Source organism: Zonotrichia albicollis, chromosome 25 (genome assembly GCF_047830755.1).
Source record: "Zonotrichia albicollis isolate bZonAlb1 chromosome 25, bZonAlb1.hap1, whole genome shotgun sequence".
In the NCBI taxonomy this organism is placed as follows: Eukaryota; Metazoa; Chordata; class Aves; order Passeriformes; family Passerellidae; genus Zonotrichia; species Zonotrichia albicollis.
In genome coordinates this window covers 3,704,585-3,718,617 of record NC_133843.1, presented here as the reverse complement: position 1 = coordinate 3,718,617, position 14,033 = coordinate 3,704,585, and the positions used below count along the sequence as shown (strand labels likewise).

The window sequence follows — 14,033 nt, the reverse complement described above, 5'->3', positions numbered from 1 at the left end:
CACCAGGAATTTTCTCTCCTTTCATGCTAAATTAACTACCTGGGTTTCAAAGACAGGCACTTTGCTGCTTTTTCCAGGTCTCTCTTGCACGGGAAGAGACTCTCAGCAGTACACAGGAGGCCGTAATCGAGGAGATGCTGCTTCTATAAAGTTGCAGCTTTTCACTCAGTTTATTGCACAAAAGAGCCAACCCACCTCCCTCCCCCCCAAAAACCCAACTTCTGCTGAATTCCACCCAGGCAGTGCTCCTCAAAATTATCCTCAGGCTACAAGTAAAGCACCACTACTTCCACCTGGCTAATCCTCCAGGACAGCCAGGCCACCTACCTGAATCCACCATGATGTCCTCGTCGTCACCAGTGCCATCTTCATCCCGAAAGACCACCTGCTTGCCCTGCCGAATGACCGTTCGCTTGCCCACGCTCTGGATCTCCACCGTCTGCTCGGCCGTCACAGCGGGGTAGGAGACGCTGGACGGGGTGTCAGAGTCCCACACCGAGCAGTGCTCAGTCACAGACTGAGGGTCCCCCTCTGACGAAGGGCTCATTGGTGTCTCTGCGTAAGAGTCCTCTGCCTCCAGGTCCAGCAGCTTCTCCTCATAGTCCTCCTCTGCAGACACCTCTGTTTCCCTCCTTTTCAGCTTTTTCTTCTTCCTGATCTTATCGATTTGCTTTCTCTCTGGCAGGAAGTTGTTGGCCTTTGCCCGCTGGAACAGGGAACCATACGGTTTTGCCCGCTTAAGCTGACTAAAGTTCTTTCTGTTCTTGGTGGGCAGGGAGACAGAGGAGGGGGTGTCATTGAAGCGGGGATCCCAGCTATCGCTGTCAATCGTGCCTCCAGTACTGTTGGGAGGGCTGGGGCTGTTCCTCAGCGGCGTTTCCTGGAACACGTTCAGGTACCAGTTTGACTCAGAGCAGACTCGCATGCAGTACAAGGTGCTGTCCCCTGTCCCCCAGGGCACTCTGACCCATCCCTGAGATGCTGTGCCTGTCTCCTAGAGTGGTGTCACCTGTCCCCAGAGGTGCTGTCCCCTGTCCCCCAGGGCACTCTGACCCATCCCTGAGATGCTGTGCCCTGTGCCGTAGAGTGGTGTCACCTGTCCCCATGGTTGCTGTTCCCTCTCCCCAAGGGCTGAGCCCTTTCCCCCGGGTACTGTCCCCTGTCCCACAGCATACTAAGCCTTGTCCCCTCAACCACTCTGCCCTATCCCCCGGGGAGCTAAACCTTGTCCCAGAAGCAGTGCCTTGTCTCCCAGAGTGCTGTACCCTAAACCGCTGTGCCCTGTCCCCTGGGGAGCTGAGTCTGTCCCTGAGGCACCGTCCCCTGTCCCTGAGCCCTGAGGCACTGTCCTCTGTCCCCAAGCCTCTGAGCCCTGTCTCCCGAGGTGCTGCCGCTCCTGCTTTCCCCACACGCCGCCCCCCGGGTTTCTCCGGCCGCAGCTGCGGGGCCCGGGGAGCAGTAGGAGCGATGCCGGATCCGACGTTTTTCACCCCGCCCACGCCGGGCACCACCCGCCCCGTCCCCAGAGCCTCCGGCCGCCGCGGTTCCCCTTTTGTTCAGGCCCGGCGCGGGGCCGTGACCGCTGGAGCGCTCGGTCTGACAGACCGGCCCGGTGCCCCCCGCGCTCCCGGCCCGGAGCCCCCCCCGTGCCCCCAGCCCGGTGGAACTCACCTCCTGCGGGTACGGGATGTAGCCGGCGTAGGCCAAGACGAAGGTGCAAAACTTATTGAAGTCCTCCACGGTGCGGTGCCGCCGGGAGCCGGGGGAGAAGTCCTGCGGGGGACGGGGGTGAGCGGCGGCCGCGGGGCCCGGCCCGCCGGTGGGAGGCGGCGCCGCCGCTCCCGCCGTGCCCCGCCGCCCCCACAGCGGCGGAACCGGGCAGTGCCCCCCGCCCCCCCATCGCCCCCCGGTGTCGGTACCGGGCCCCCAGACAGCCCCCCCGCGGAGGGCACGGCGGGGCGGCGCCGCCGCCATTCCTCGCCCCGGCGGCACAAGATGGCCCCGGCCCCCCGCCCGCCCCGCGGCGGGGAACGGGGAGCAGGCAGCGGGCACCGGCGGCCGGACAGGGCTGGGACGGGCCGGGCCAGGCTGGGCAGCGGGACAAGCACCCCCTCCCCTTCTGTTCCCTCCCCGCTTCTCCCTTCCCTTCCTTTTTCTCCCCCGGGACTCCGGCTCACCTCCGGGGCAAACGGCGAAGCGCAGGAGTCGGAGTCCATGTCCCGGCGCGGGCACGGGCGGGGCCGGGGCGGCGGCGGCAGCAGCCGGGCAGTGCCGACACCGTGAGCCGCTCGGTGCCGGCGGGAGGCGGCGAAGGGGCGGCCGCCCGCGCGGGGCCGCCGGGAGCCGTAGTCCGGGCGTGCGCAGTGCCGGGCGCGGGGCGCGCTGGGAGCGGCGGAGGGGCGGGGGCGGTGCCGGGAGCGGTGAACGGAGCGGGAAGCGGAGCACGGAGCAGGGCGGAGAGCGGATCGGTGAGTGCGCTCCGGGAGTGGCTCTTATCGGGGTGATTGTGGGCCCGGGTGGTAGGGGCCGGCCCTGGGCTCACCGCGGGGCCTGGCTGGTGGCGGTGGCAGGACGGGTAGGGCGCCGAAGCGTCTATGGCGAGCTGGACTCTCAACCCCGACCGGACCCTCCGCCCGCGCTAACGGCGGTGCCCGAGCCGGACTCGGAGCGGAGCTCTCTCAGCGCTGTCTGCGCTCGGGACGGTCTTGTGTTCCCCCGGTACCATTGGGCGGCTCCTTCTGAGCGCCAGCCCTGGGCCAAGGGCGCGGGGCTGGGCGCGGTAGCTGCGGGGCCCTGGGACCGGCCTGAGCGGGGCCGCGCTGCCAGCGCCGCCGCCTTACGCAACGGGCGCTCTCGGGAGATCCCGGTCGGGACGCGCTCCCCGAGCCCACCCGCCGCCTCCGTGCCTAATCTCCACCTCCCTCTCCCGCCCCGGGAATCGCTCGGGGGTCGGTCCGGCGGCTCCGCGCAGGGCGTGATCCAGGTGCTCTCCCGCAGGCACGGCATGGCGACAGGCACCGGCGGGACGGCAGCGGGAGCCTCAGCTACGGCGGCGACGGGAGAACCGGCACACGCGGTGTCGCTGCTGCGGGGTCTGAGCGCGCTGCGGGCCGAGCGGAGCCTGCTGGACGTGACGGTGGTGGCCGGCGGGCGAGAGTTCGGGGCTCACCGCGCCGTTCTGGCCGCAGCCTCGGGATATTTCCGCGCCATGTTCGGCGGGGCCCTGCGCGAGTCGCGGGCCGAGCGTGTGCGGCTGCACGGCGTCGAGCCCGAGTGCCTGGGCCGGCTGCTCGACTTCGCCTACACCGGCCGCGTGGGGCGGCTGGGCCCCGACATCGCCGAGCGCCTGCTGCGCGCCGCCGACCTGCTGCAGTTCCCCGCCGTCAAGGAGGCCTGCGGTGCCTGGCTGGCGCGGCAGCTGGAGCCCGCCAACGCCCTGGACATGCAGGACTTCGCGGAGGCCTTCGCCTGCCCGGAGCTGGCGGCTGCCGCCCACCGCTTCGTGCTGCGGCACGTGGGCGAGCTGGGCGCCCAGCTGGAGCGGCTGCCGCTGCCGCGCCTCCTCTCCTACCTGCGGGACGATGGGCTCTGCATCCCCAAGGAGGAGGCCGCCTTTCAGCTGGCGCTGCGCTGGGTGCGCGCCGACCCCGCCACGCGTGCCCCGCTGCTGCCGCAGCTGCTGGCCCACGTCCGCCTGCCCTTTGTGCGCCGCTTCTACCTGCTGGCCCACGTGGAGAGCGAGCCGCTGGTGGCCCGCTGCCCTCCGTGCCTGCGCCTCCTGCGTGAGGCCCGCGACTTCCAGGCTGCCCGCCTCGACCGCCACGACCGCGGGCCCTGTGCCCGCATGCGGCCCCGGCCCTCCACTGGCCTCGCCGAGATCCTGGTCCTCGTTGGTGGCTGCGACCGTGACTGCGATGAGCTTGTCACCGTCGACTGCTACAACCCACGCACTGGCCACTGGCGCTACCTGGCCGAGTTCCCCGAGCACCTGGGAGGGGGCTACAGTGTCGCTGCGCTGGGCAACGACATCTATGTCACTGGTAAGGCATGCAGGGAATGAAGGGAAGCACCAGGGTGAGGGTTCTGTTGGAAATGTGTAGGTTGTAGCAGCGACACTTGGCTTTTCCTGGGTGGCAGGGAGTTTGGGACTTGGCTTGGGTGCCTGCAGCCTGCCAGCAGGCATGGAGACTCCTGGAGTCGGTGCTGGATTTAGCAGCTGGTCTCAGTCCAGGAGCTATTTTGTCATGACTAATGCTTTTGAGCATGCTGGCAGAAGTCACAGATCTTGTAGTTAGAACTTTTTAACCGTCACTGAGGACAGGGGTGATGTAAGAAGGTTTTGAGTTTCTCTCTTTGAAGAAGGTGTTCAGGTTCAGAGCCCCCTGAATCACATGCTTGAGGCAGAGGCATGTCAGAAAGCCCCAGGTTCCTTCGCCAGCCCTGTGAGTCACAGTACCTTCCCCTGCACAAATCCTGCCTCCTTGCTGGGGCTACAATTACTTCTGTCAAGGTGACACCAATATGTAAATTTGGCTGTTAAGCTGCATGCAGATGCCTCCTTTGAACTACATCTCTGTGACAGCTGTAACAAACTGAGGCCCAGGACACCCAGTGCTGTGGAACAGCGTGCCCTCGGTGTGCAGGACGCACTGGCAGAGCTTTAAAGAGCAAGTCTTAATGCAGGTGAACAGAAAACTGTGTGTTCTCTAGTCACAAGCAGAAAACAAGGACTTGCTTTAAGGTCAGGGTTGTAAAAATGACAGGCTACCACATGGATGCAGCACGTTTTTACAGAAACCCTTACATCCTGTGGGAGCTTCCTGGAGTGATCCTAGGCAGGTCAGTCCTGCTGGGAGCTGTGTGCAGGCTGCTGCTGGGGATTTTGGGTTGGTCTGGTGTGTGTCAGTGTGACAAAGGCAAGGCTGGGAGGTTCCCAAGCTGCCTTGGCAGCTTCTGGGCAATGACAAAGCAGGGGCTGTAAAATAGGGGAGAAAAGTGGGTGTTGGAGGACAGAGGTAGTGAAACATAGAAGACTCATTTTGAGTCACAGCTGGATAAGGACTAGGAACGACATGGGAGAAATCCTCCCTGGCTTGCTGGGAATGAAGCAGTGCAAAACTTCCTTTAAAATCCTTGTGGCACACGTGCCAAGCCAAACCCTCTGCTCCATCCCCCTTCCCTTTGTGGAGCCAGGCTCCTGACACGTGTCATGCTGTGCCACAGGGGGCTCGGACGGCTCCAGGCTGTACGACTGTGTCTGGAGGTACAATTCCAGCGTCAACGAGTGGACAGAGGTGTCACCCATGCTGAAAGCCAGGGAATACCACAGCTCCACGGTCCTGGACGGGCTGCTCTACGTGGTTGCCTCTGACAGCACGGAGCGCTATGACCACACGCTGGACAGCTGGGAGGCCCTGCAGCCCATGCTCTATCCCATGGACAACTGCTCCACCACCTCCTGCCGAGGGAAGCTCTTCGCCATCGGCTCCCTGGCTGGCAAAGAGTCCATGGTCATGCAGTGCTATGACCCTGACAGTGATCTCTGGTCCCTTGTCAACTGTGGCCACCTGCCGCCCTGGTCCTTTGCCCCGAAGACCGTCACGCTCAATGGTCTCATGTACTTCATACGGTGAGTAGGGGGAGCAATCACTTCCCTCCCTCCCCATATCTTCATGAGGAGAGCCCACAGCTTCCCTGGGAAGGTGGATTTTGCAGGTTGGGACAGCACAGCAGTGCTTCCCCTGATGGTGCAGGGAGAGCTGTAACACCTCTTTCCCTGTGCTGGTGGGTCTCAAAGAGCTGCCCATAAACTTGTGTGAAAATGTCTGAGTGTAACCCAGAGCTGGGGAACAGACACGTGTAAATCCATCTGAAGTCAGCAGGGCTGCTTGGAAATTGGCTTCTCGGTTTCTTCAGCTCCTGGTTCAGCCCCCCTCGTTGCTATAAATAAGCACATAAGCTCCAAGAAAACGTTAAACTCTAGTGCAGGAGAGGACGTCTTCCGTCTCAGCAGAGATAAGAGGGCTGAAGATGAAGTGATTGGTCACTATTTTTAAGCACCTTTCCAAATTGGGACTTAATTACCCATCTGAAGCTGTCCTGGTGGCGCAAATACTTCAGTTATCCGCTTAATTAAAAATAAACGGGAAGGCATGCTAGGGCTGGAGCATTTCATCTCCCTGTGTTGACTCTGAGCAAACAGAGACTTCTGTGATGGCCCCCAGGCACTTCTCTTTTTTTAATCTCCTCTTGGCTTTGCATAAAGTAGCAGCTTTGGCCCAAGACTTTTTATTTGATTCTTTTGGGTCCAGCCAAATGTCTTGCTGGCGGCTGTTCTGGTCAGCTGGTTTCAGTCTGTCCTGCCAGGGCGTTGCAGCTGCTCAGTTCTTTGTCACAACCTGATTCTATAGAATTTCTGTTTTCTTGCCCATTTTAAAATGCTGATGATTGGCACTTCAGGATTTCCAGATCACTTTGCATCTGCAAGAGTCAATGAGGAAATGATCAGGGTTAGGTGTTCTTCCCTATTTCATGTGCTGTGTGAGCGTGGGCTGCTGCTCTTTGTGGAGCTGTGGGATAATCTTTGGAGGACAGAGGAGTGGGTTGCAAGTAAAAGTAGCAAATTGGTTTAATAGCTCAGGCTAAAGGCTCTGAGTGATGATCCCTCATGCTGGGACTAGTTTTATACCTGTAAATAAAGCACAGGAGTGAGGTTCAGGTGCTCTCTGTAGTTGCCCCAGAGTGGGGAGAGGAGCCCCTGCTCTGGCTGCTGACCCTGCCCAGAGCTGCCTTGCAGCATCTTGATCCCATCTGTACCAGGATTGTCTTGGAAGGACTGACAGCTCCTCTCCAGCTGCCCTGACCTTGTCCTGCACGCATTCTTGTGTCAGCAGCGCATGTCTCTGAGTCACAAACGTCCCTCACCTGTCACTGTCGCCCTCCTGTCTGCGAGCAGGGTGGGTAAGAGAAGCCCTGGGGGATTATGTTGCCTCCCCAGCTCTTCTCTCCCCCTGCCCATCTAAATTTGGCTTTGATGAAAAACCCCAGCAGCGTTTCTAGAATGCAGAAGAGTAATTTTGTGTTCTCTTCCCCAGAGATGACTCGGCTGAAGTGGATGTTTACAATCCATCAAAGAATGAATGGGATAAAATCCCTGCCATGCTTCAGGTAGGACATTTTCCCACTTTCAGGATGTCTTAAATGTTATAGTTTTATTTACCTTTGGAAAACCAAAAGCTTTTTAGAATCAGAACCCCTTGTGTGTGGAGCTTGTTTAAGTGTGTTGGAGTCACTGGGAAGACAGTCCTGGATGTGATGGCATGTCTGGGTGGGCAGCACTGGTGCAGAGCCCAACCATGAAGCTCCCTCTAAGAAACAGCTCTCAGATCCCACCACCCCCTTGCTGGATCAGGCAAACACCCCTGGCCACAGTGTGTATTTATTTATTGTTACATTGCAGGTTCACGTTGGGGGCAGTGTGGCTGTGCTCGGTGGGAAGCTCTATGTCTCGGGAGGCTACGACAACACCTTTGAACTCTCGGATGTGCTGGAAGCCTACGACCCCGAGACACGAACGTGGAGTGTCGTGGGCCAGCTCCCCGAGCCCATCTTCTGGCACGGCAGCGTCAGCATCTTCCGGCAGTTCATGCCAGAAACCACACAGGAGGATGACAGCATCACGCTGGACAACACCATCAGCCTGAGCAGGCAGAACCAAAACCTTCACAACCAGAACCTCAATGAGCTGCCTTAGCGCAGGAAGCGGCTTGACAGAATCCCTCATGCGGAACCTGGGCTGCTTTGGGAGAAGGCTGAGGCAAACCAGTGCTTGGAAGCAAACCCATGCTGTTCACCGAGGGAGCAAGAACTCTGGCTGTTGGATGTGATGCTGTGGGCCTGCAGGCAGCGAGGCCTCCACTGCTTCCCTCAGCCCTTCAGGGTGGGAGACGGCGCCGCGCTGCCCGCAGGGACCCGAGAGCTGATCCTGGGGAAAGCACTCGTGGTGAGCCACGCCACAGCACCGCTGCTTACAGACACCTTTCACTGGGAGCTCCTTCACCCTGTAATGCTTCATTTGCCACCAAACTCCTTCCTTCCGTTTCTGTCTTGGGAGGGGTCTGTCTGGTAGGGCAGTGGTCTGGACACCCCCCCCGTATTCTGTGCCTCGGAGGGAGATAGGCTTCCCGTGCACGTGTTGGATTGAAAGGTAGTTATTTTAGGGTTTTTTTCTTCTTTTTATTTTGGTTTTGCAGTTTTATTTTGGCCTGTGTAAGATTTGCCTTTATACTTGCCCAAGTGCCCTGGCCAGTGGGCTCTGTTTATCTACCTTTGCTGAAGAGCAGCTGTGTGCATTTACTTGTGGAATGTTTCTGGAAGAAAGCAAATGGCTGAACCTGAAGCATGGCTCCCTGAGAGCAAGTGCTGCACCTTCTAGAGAACCCTGAAGTGTGGCAGAAGCTAAGGTGTGGCTGGATGCATTTGCTTTTTTGGTCTTTAAATTTTACCTAATAGAGGAAAAACTTGCATTTAAGCTGAATTCAGAGATGAAAACCCCATGTACTCGATCTCTCTCCTCCAGGCTTACCCCTGGATCGAGGAGCATCCGAGCCCCATTTCCACAGCATCAGCATCTTCACAGCTTTACAGAAACGTGTTTTGCCTCAATGCTGTCTGATGCTGCTGCCCCCCTCAGCCACGGGGAGCCCGGGCTGTTCTCCAGCCTGGATCACTGACAGTGCCTTGGTGTGCCAGCAGGGCCCGGCTGCCCCGTGGTGTCACACCCCTGGACAGAGCTGGGGGCACAGGGGCCCGCAGTTCGGGGCAGCTGCTGCTTTTTTTGGGAGCAATGGCCAATTCCTGATGGCGCCGTGGCTCCAGGCATTTCTGCTGAGCTATAAATAACGCGGCCGTGCTCGCTGCTGGACCCCCAGTCCCACCCGCTGAGCAGCTACAGATCTGTATTTATTTTTTGTAGAATTCATTGTGTTGAATCCTCAAGTACAGTTGAACTCCATCCTTTGAAACAAAGGCATTTTACATTAGCAGATAATGTATTTTTATTCTCATAGTTTGTTTTTAAATTTACTTGCAGCAGTCAAGTTAAATAAAACTTGTTACACAATTCTGTTCTCTGTGAGGGGAAGGGAGCTGGAATGAGATTTTACTGGGAGTTTCTCATTCCAGATATGCTTAAATTGGAGCCTGTCTGCCTCCTTGGTGAGTAGAGGGAGAAAGGGGAGAGAGCACAGCTGCAGTTCTGGGGTATGGGGGTACAACAGAGATCTCTCCCCACGCTGGCACCACTCAGGCCATGGTTCTCACTCTCCCAGCAACCCTGGATTGGGTTATTTGGGACAGAGTATGACCCACATGTGAGCACAGGAATGCAGGCACTTTGTGCTGCTGGAGTGTGTTCTGTTCTGAGCAGACAAGGGTCATGCCCTGCCTTTAATGGGGTAAGGAAAGAGCAACTGACAAAGGCTTAACAAAACAAAGGAGAAATAAGGCACCAGTTAAACAGAGGAGTTAAGGAATGGGCAGAGCCGCTCTCTGTGGGGGAAGGTGAGCTTTAATCACAGGCAGGGTGAGAGGGCTGGAGGAAAGGGGAGGGCAGCACCAGCTCCTCAGGCATCAGAGAGTGAGTCACAGTATGACACAGGGAGGTCAGTCCCATCCCACTGCACATCACACATGGACACTGACTGGAGCGACTGTTCTGAGACATTTCTTCATTTGACAATCACAGCGTCATGGTGACTTTCTATCCCTGCAGCCTGGGATGGGAGATTGGCAGGAAAGGAGGGGAGGAGGCTAAAAGAACAAGTGTGGCAGAAAGTGGCTCAGCTCAATGCTTTACTGTGTTTCAGTGGGAGGGGATGGGTGGCCACACTACGTCTCACAGTCTTCAGGAATCGTTGTAGTTATAATCAGTGATTGCTCAATCACATCTGCAGGGGAGAAGTTCTCATTTGAACAGAGTTTCTGTGCAGGGACCTCCTCAGGCAGCGGCCCACGGGTCAGCGACTCCACAATCACCTCGGCTGAGCCCACCTCCAGCTCTGGTGGTGGCTGCAGCACCACCATCACATCCTTCTCATCCTCGATGATCAGGTTCCGCAGCTTCCGCTGCCGAGGGTTATAGTTCTCCACTCGGTCGTGGATCTCCATGTGGCGCCTCAAGTGAGCCTGCAAAGGAAGGGGAATGTGGAGAGACCCAGTGAGGGCTGGCTCCCCAGGGCAGCATGGAGCCCCTGGAGCTGGGGAAGGCCTCACCTGCCGTGTGAATTTGTAGCCACACTCAATGCACTCAAACTTCCTCACTCCCTTGTGCCGGCGAACGTGGACACGCAGCTGTTCTACCGCTGGGAAGGGAAACGAGAGCCTGTTGGCAGCAGCTCCATGTCATGGCAGCTCACAGCAATGCCAGCCCGCCCACGGGAAGGAGGCAGCTCCTGCAGGGCCCCCACGTTACCTTTGAATGTCTTCCCACAGATGTGGCAGAAGTGGGGCCGCCCCTCCTGGTGCCGGCTGGCCACGTGCCTCAGCAGCGGCCCCTTCTCCGTGAAACGCTGCTCACAGAACTCACAGCTGAACGGCCGCTCCCCCGTGTGCGTCCGGTTGTGCTTGTCCAGACTCGCTGCCGTTAACAGGGGGAGACAGGGAGAGTGGCTGCTCAGAAGCACAGCCCATGCACCCCATCCCAGGGGCTGTCAGGCTGCCCAGGAAGGCAAGAGCAGCACAAACAGCCTGCTCCTGCTAAGAGGTCATAAGCAACGCCAGCTTGTTCCCATTCTATGCCACGAGAGCAGAGCAGGTGACAGGAACGTGCTTTTCTTGGTATCAGCCTGCACTACAGGAGCATGGCTTTGCTCCTGGGGAAGCTGCTGTCTGGGGTTCCTGGATGCTGGAGCCCTAACCCAGCCAGGGGTACCTTGTGTCCGGAAGGTCTTGCCGCAGAGGTGGCACTGGAAGGGCTTCTCGCCGGTGTGCGTGCGCAGGTGCATGTTGAGGTTGGCTTTCTGTGTGAAGGCGTGGTGGCAGAACTCACACACGTAGGGCCTCTCATTCCTGTGGACAGAGAAATGTCACTGTTACCTCTGCCAGCTTCAGCCCCCTGGGTCTCAGCCCAGCACCTCTGTCTTCGAAGAGGGTGACTTTCAGCCAACCCCCAGGCCTGTGGGGCAGGGACTGCAGCCAGGAGAGCTAAGGTGACATTAGAGAGGGCACGGGTGACATTGTACCTGTGCTTGGCTTTGATGTGCATCTGGAGGCCGTTGCGGCTCGAGGCCCTGTGCCCACACTCCTCACACACAAACAGCTTCTCGCCACGGTGCTTGAAGGCCTCGTGCAGGCGCAGCTCTGTCCGGGACAGAAAGCACTTGGAGCAGGTTGAGCACTGCAAGGCCACAGGAGAGGAGGGTGTTAGGGTTGGGGTACACCCACCCCAGACCCACTCACACCCAGCCTTTCCCCAGCTGTTCCAGGGACCTCCCTGTGGAAGCCAAGGCATCACCCCCAGCTCACAGACACCCAGTAAGATGGGACAGCCCAACAGAGATGAAGTGCTGGTCAGTGCTTGGATCTGTGGGCTGCTCCTGCACCCAACAGAGCCCATTTGCAGTAGCTCTGTGTCCCACCCCTTACTGACAGACCCAGATATAATGTTGTGCCATTCCTTAGGCCAGGTCCACACTCAGGATCCCACCCTCCCCAAAATCCCCAGTCCCTACCGCATGGGGCTTGGGGGCACCGTGCAGCTTTATCATGTGGCTCTGCAGGTCCTTCTTCTGCATGAACTGCTGTGAGCACGAGGAGCACTGCGAGACAGGAGAATGAGGTCAGCTTCCAACTGCCAGGGAACAGATTCCTGGTAGAATCTGAGTAGAACACAGATTCCTGGTACAGCCATGGAAAGCCTTTGGCTGTGGTGCCTCCCTGGATCACATTTTGGTTCAGAGACAGGGAACAAGCCTGAGTGGGCTGTCACGGACCAGAGAAGGGAACTGGTGTGCTCAGCTCTTGATGGGCTGGGCTGCCCTAGAAGGGAAACACCCATCCCTGCTCCATGCCAGTGTCCAGCAGCATCCATAGGGATGTTAGATTCGGGCCCTGCTGACCTTGTAAGGCATCTCCCCAGTGTGTGACACCATGTGCAGCCGCAGCTCCATCCGCCGCTTGAACACCTCAGGGCAGGCCGAGCACGTGAATACCTGTGAGAGATGGGGTGGTGTTGGCTTCCACAGCACCCAGAGCCTGACCTGGAGCCCACAGCTCAGCCTCCTGCCCAGCTACAGCACTGAACCCACACCCACAGGAGCCAAATCTTGTACAGTACAGTGCTGAAACACAAGTGAGGGCTGTGCTGTGTATCAGGCATGAGTCCCAGCCACAGGGACCCTGGCTGTGGGGGTCCCAGCCATGGAACACGTGCCACACGGTGCTGGCAGGGGTCTGTTTGGAACTGGGACTGGCAAAAGGCTCCAACTCCCCTGCTGCCACATGGCAGCCACACTCCAGCCCAGCAGGGCAGCTCCTGGGCGTACCTGTTCCGATCGGTTCATGCAGTTCCTAGCTTCGTGTTCCAGGAGATTCTCTTTTCTAAAGTAACATTTGCCACACTTGGAACACTCAAATGGCTTCTCTCCAGTGTGTTTCCTTGGGGTATGCAAATACAGAATCCCATCACTGCCTGTCAACAGCATCTGCACAAACAGGCCCAGGAGGTCACAGGGAAGGGTGAGGTGGGTACTTCCCCCCACCCCAGACAGTGCTACTATTCACAACTGCCCAAAAGCTGCTTTTATGACACTTTTTAGTCCCCTCAACAGCACAGCTGTCAGTGCCCACTGCGCTCCACGGTACACCATTTCTGCAGGGCCAAGATTCTTCCCCAACACAAGCGAAGCAAAACTTGAGCTCTCACTGCAGGACCATGCCCTGCACTCGGTGATCCACCCTGGAGCTTCTCACAGAGCCCAGCCACCCCAGAAACTTTCCCTCCCAGCCCAGGGCACTCTCAAAGCCCAGGAGGATTTGCCATTGCCCACCTGCAGCTAGAGCAGCCCCCAAGGAGCCCCTCACAATGCCTTCCTGAGTCACAGCTCAGGACAGTCACTGCAGCTCTGGGACGTCTTTCATTGACATATAACCCTCCGCCAGAGCGACCCCAGGGGCAGAACAGACCCTCCTTTAGCACCCCGGGGGATGCCGAGGTGTTGGGACAAGCTGGCAGAACCGAGGCTGCTCTTTCCCCCCACCCCGGGAAGGGGCAGAGCCGTGGGGACGGCGCGTTCCCCCGCGCGCAAGGGGAAGGAGAAGCCGGAGCGTTTACCTGTTGTGCACTTTAAGGTAATATTTGCTGAGGAAGGTTTTATGACATGTGGGGCACTCGACCGGCACCGCTGTACCTTTTCTGCTCCCCGGCGCCTTTCCCGGAGCGGGGGGGCTCTTTTTGCTCCGCAGCACCTTCTCCTCGGGAAGAGGCTCAGCATCGCCGTCCCCCCGCCCGCCGCCACCCACCGCCGCCTCCTCCGGGGCTGAGGGGGAGCCCTGCGAGGGAACAGCGGCGTCACCGCGCCGCCCCCGCCGGGCCCCGGCCCCGCCGTCCCCCTCCCGCTCCCCTCACGCACCGCCTGCCCGCCGGGCTGCGGGGCCGCCGCGGGCTCCGGGCGGGCGGCGGCGGCGGCGCGGCGGGGCCGCGGGCGGAAGGCGCGGCACAGCGCCACGGCGTCGGGCACGCCGAGCTGCTCGGCGGCCGCCAGCAGGCGGGCGCGGTTGTGCGCCGTGAGCGCCAGGCGCCCCGTGTAGAAGAAGTCGAGCAGCAGCTGGAAGGTGTCGGCGAGGCCGTCGGGCAGCGCCACGGGCCCGCCGGGGCCGCGCGCGCGGAAGAAGCGGGAGCAGCTGGCGAGCACCGGCCAGTGCGCGCGGAACTCGCGGCCGCCCACGCCGAGAGTCGCGTCGCAGAACTGCCCGGCTGCGCGCTGCCGGTTCAGCTCCCGCAGCACCCGCACGCTGTGCGCCGCCGCCGCCGCCAT

At 59.6% G+C, this 14,033-nt stretch overlaps 3 protein-coding genes across 4 annotated transcripts in view; 1 reads left to right on the top strand and 2 right to left on the bottom strand.

The window, feature by feature from the left end:
• The window catches only part of PHF13 (PHD finger protein 13), a 5,080-nt gene extending 1,958 nt beyond the window's left edge, over positions 1–3,122 (bottom strand). Inside the window, exons 1-5 of one of the 2 annotated variants that reach the window (XM_074558647.1) lie at positions 2,998–3,122; positions 2,178–2,468; positions 1,672–1,773; positions 328–880; positions 36–143 (exon numbers count right to left, since the gene is read on the bottom strand). In XM_074558647.1, the coding sequence (XP_074414748.1) occupies positions 103–143; positions 328–880; positions 1,672–1,773; positions 2,178–2,468; positions 2,998–3,006 (996 nt within the window). In that variant the 5' untranslated portion in view covers positions 3,007–3,122 and the 3' untranslated portion in view covers positions 36–102. Of the gene's footprint in view, positions 1–35; positions 144–327; positions 881–1,671; positions 1,774–2,177; positions 2,469–2,997 lie in introns of those variants that run through there. The other variant, XM_074558646.1, reaches the window with a different exon arrangement.
• KLHL21 (kelch like family member 21) lies at positions 2,318–9,121 on the top strand. Its single transcript, XM_074558638.1, has 5 exons — positions 2,318–2,468; positions 2,998–4,040; positions 5,224–5,629; positions 7,095–7,167; positions 7,460–9,121. The coding sequence occupies exons 2-5, from the start codon at positions 3,005–3,007 to the stop codon at positions 7,751–7,753; spliced, it is 1,809 nt and encodes a 602-aa protein (XP_074414739.1). The 5' UTR covers positions 2,318–2,468; positions 2,998–3,004; the 3' UTR covers positions 7,754–9,121.
• On the bottom strand, positions 8,668–14,033 carry ZBTB48 (zinc finger and BTB domain containing 48). The gene is made up of 10 exons (XM_074558639.1): positions 13,629–14,033; positions 13,331–13,548; positions 12,543–12,654; positions 12,117–12,209; positions 11,730–11,816; positions 11,241–11,395; positions 10,931–11,067; positions 10,472–10,636; positions 10,273–10,361; positions 8,668–10,185 (listed from the first exon to the last, which is right to left on the bottom strand). Exons 1-10 carry the CDS (start codon positions 14,031–14,033, stop codon positions 9,889–9,891), a joined length of 1,758 nt encoding a protein of 585 aa, XP_074414740.1. The 3' UTR covers positions 8,668–9,888.

Bases quoted from the DNA above. Each gene is read 5' to 3' on its own strand.
- KLHL21 (XM_074558638.1), top strand. From the start codon at position 3,005: ATGGCGACAGGCACCGGCGGGACGGCAGCGGGAGCCTCAGCTACGGCG. The intron at 4,041-5,223 runs GTAAGGCATGCA...GCTGTGCCACAG, and splicing joins CAACGACATCTATGTCACTG to GGGGCTCGGACGGCTCCAGG. The intron at 5,630-7,094 runs GTGAGTAGGGGG...TCTCTTCCCCAG, and splicing joins GGTCTCATGTACTTCATACG to AGATGACTCGGCTGAAGTGG.
- ZBTB48 (XM_074558639.1), bottom strand. From the start codon at position 14,033: ATGGCGGCGGCGGCGGCGCACAGCGTGCGGGTGCTGCGGGAGCTGAAC. The intron at 12,210-12,542 runs GTACGCCCAGGA...CATCTCTCACAG, and splicing joins GCATGAACCGATCGGAACAG to GTATTCACGTGCTCGGCCTG. The intron at 10,637-10,930 runs GTACCCCTGGCT...TGTTAACGGCAG, and splicing joins CAAGACCTTCCGGACACAAG to CGAGTCTGGACAAGCACAAC.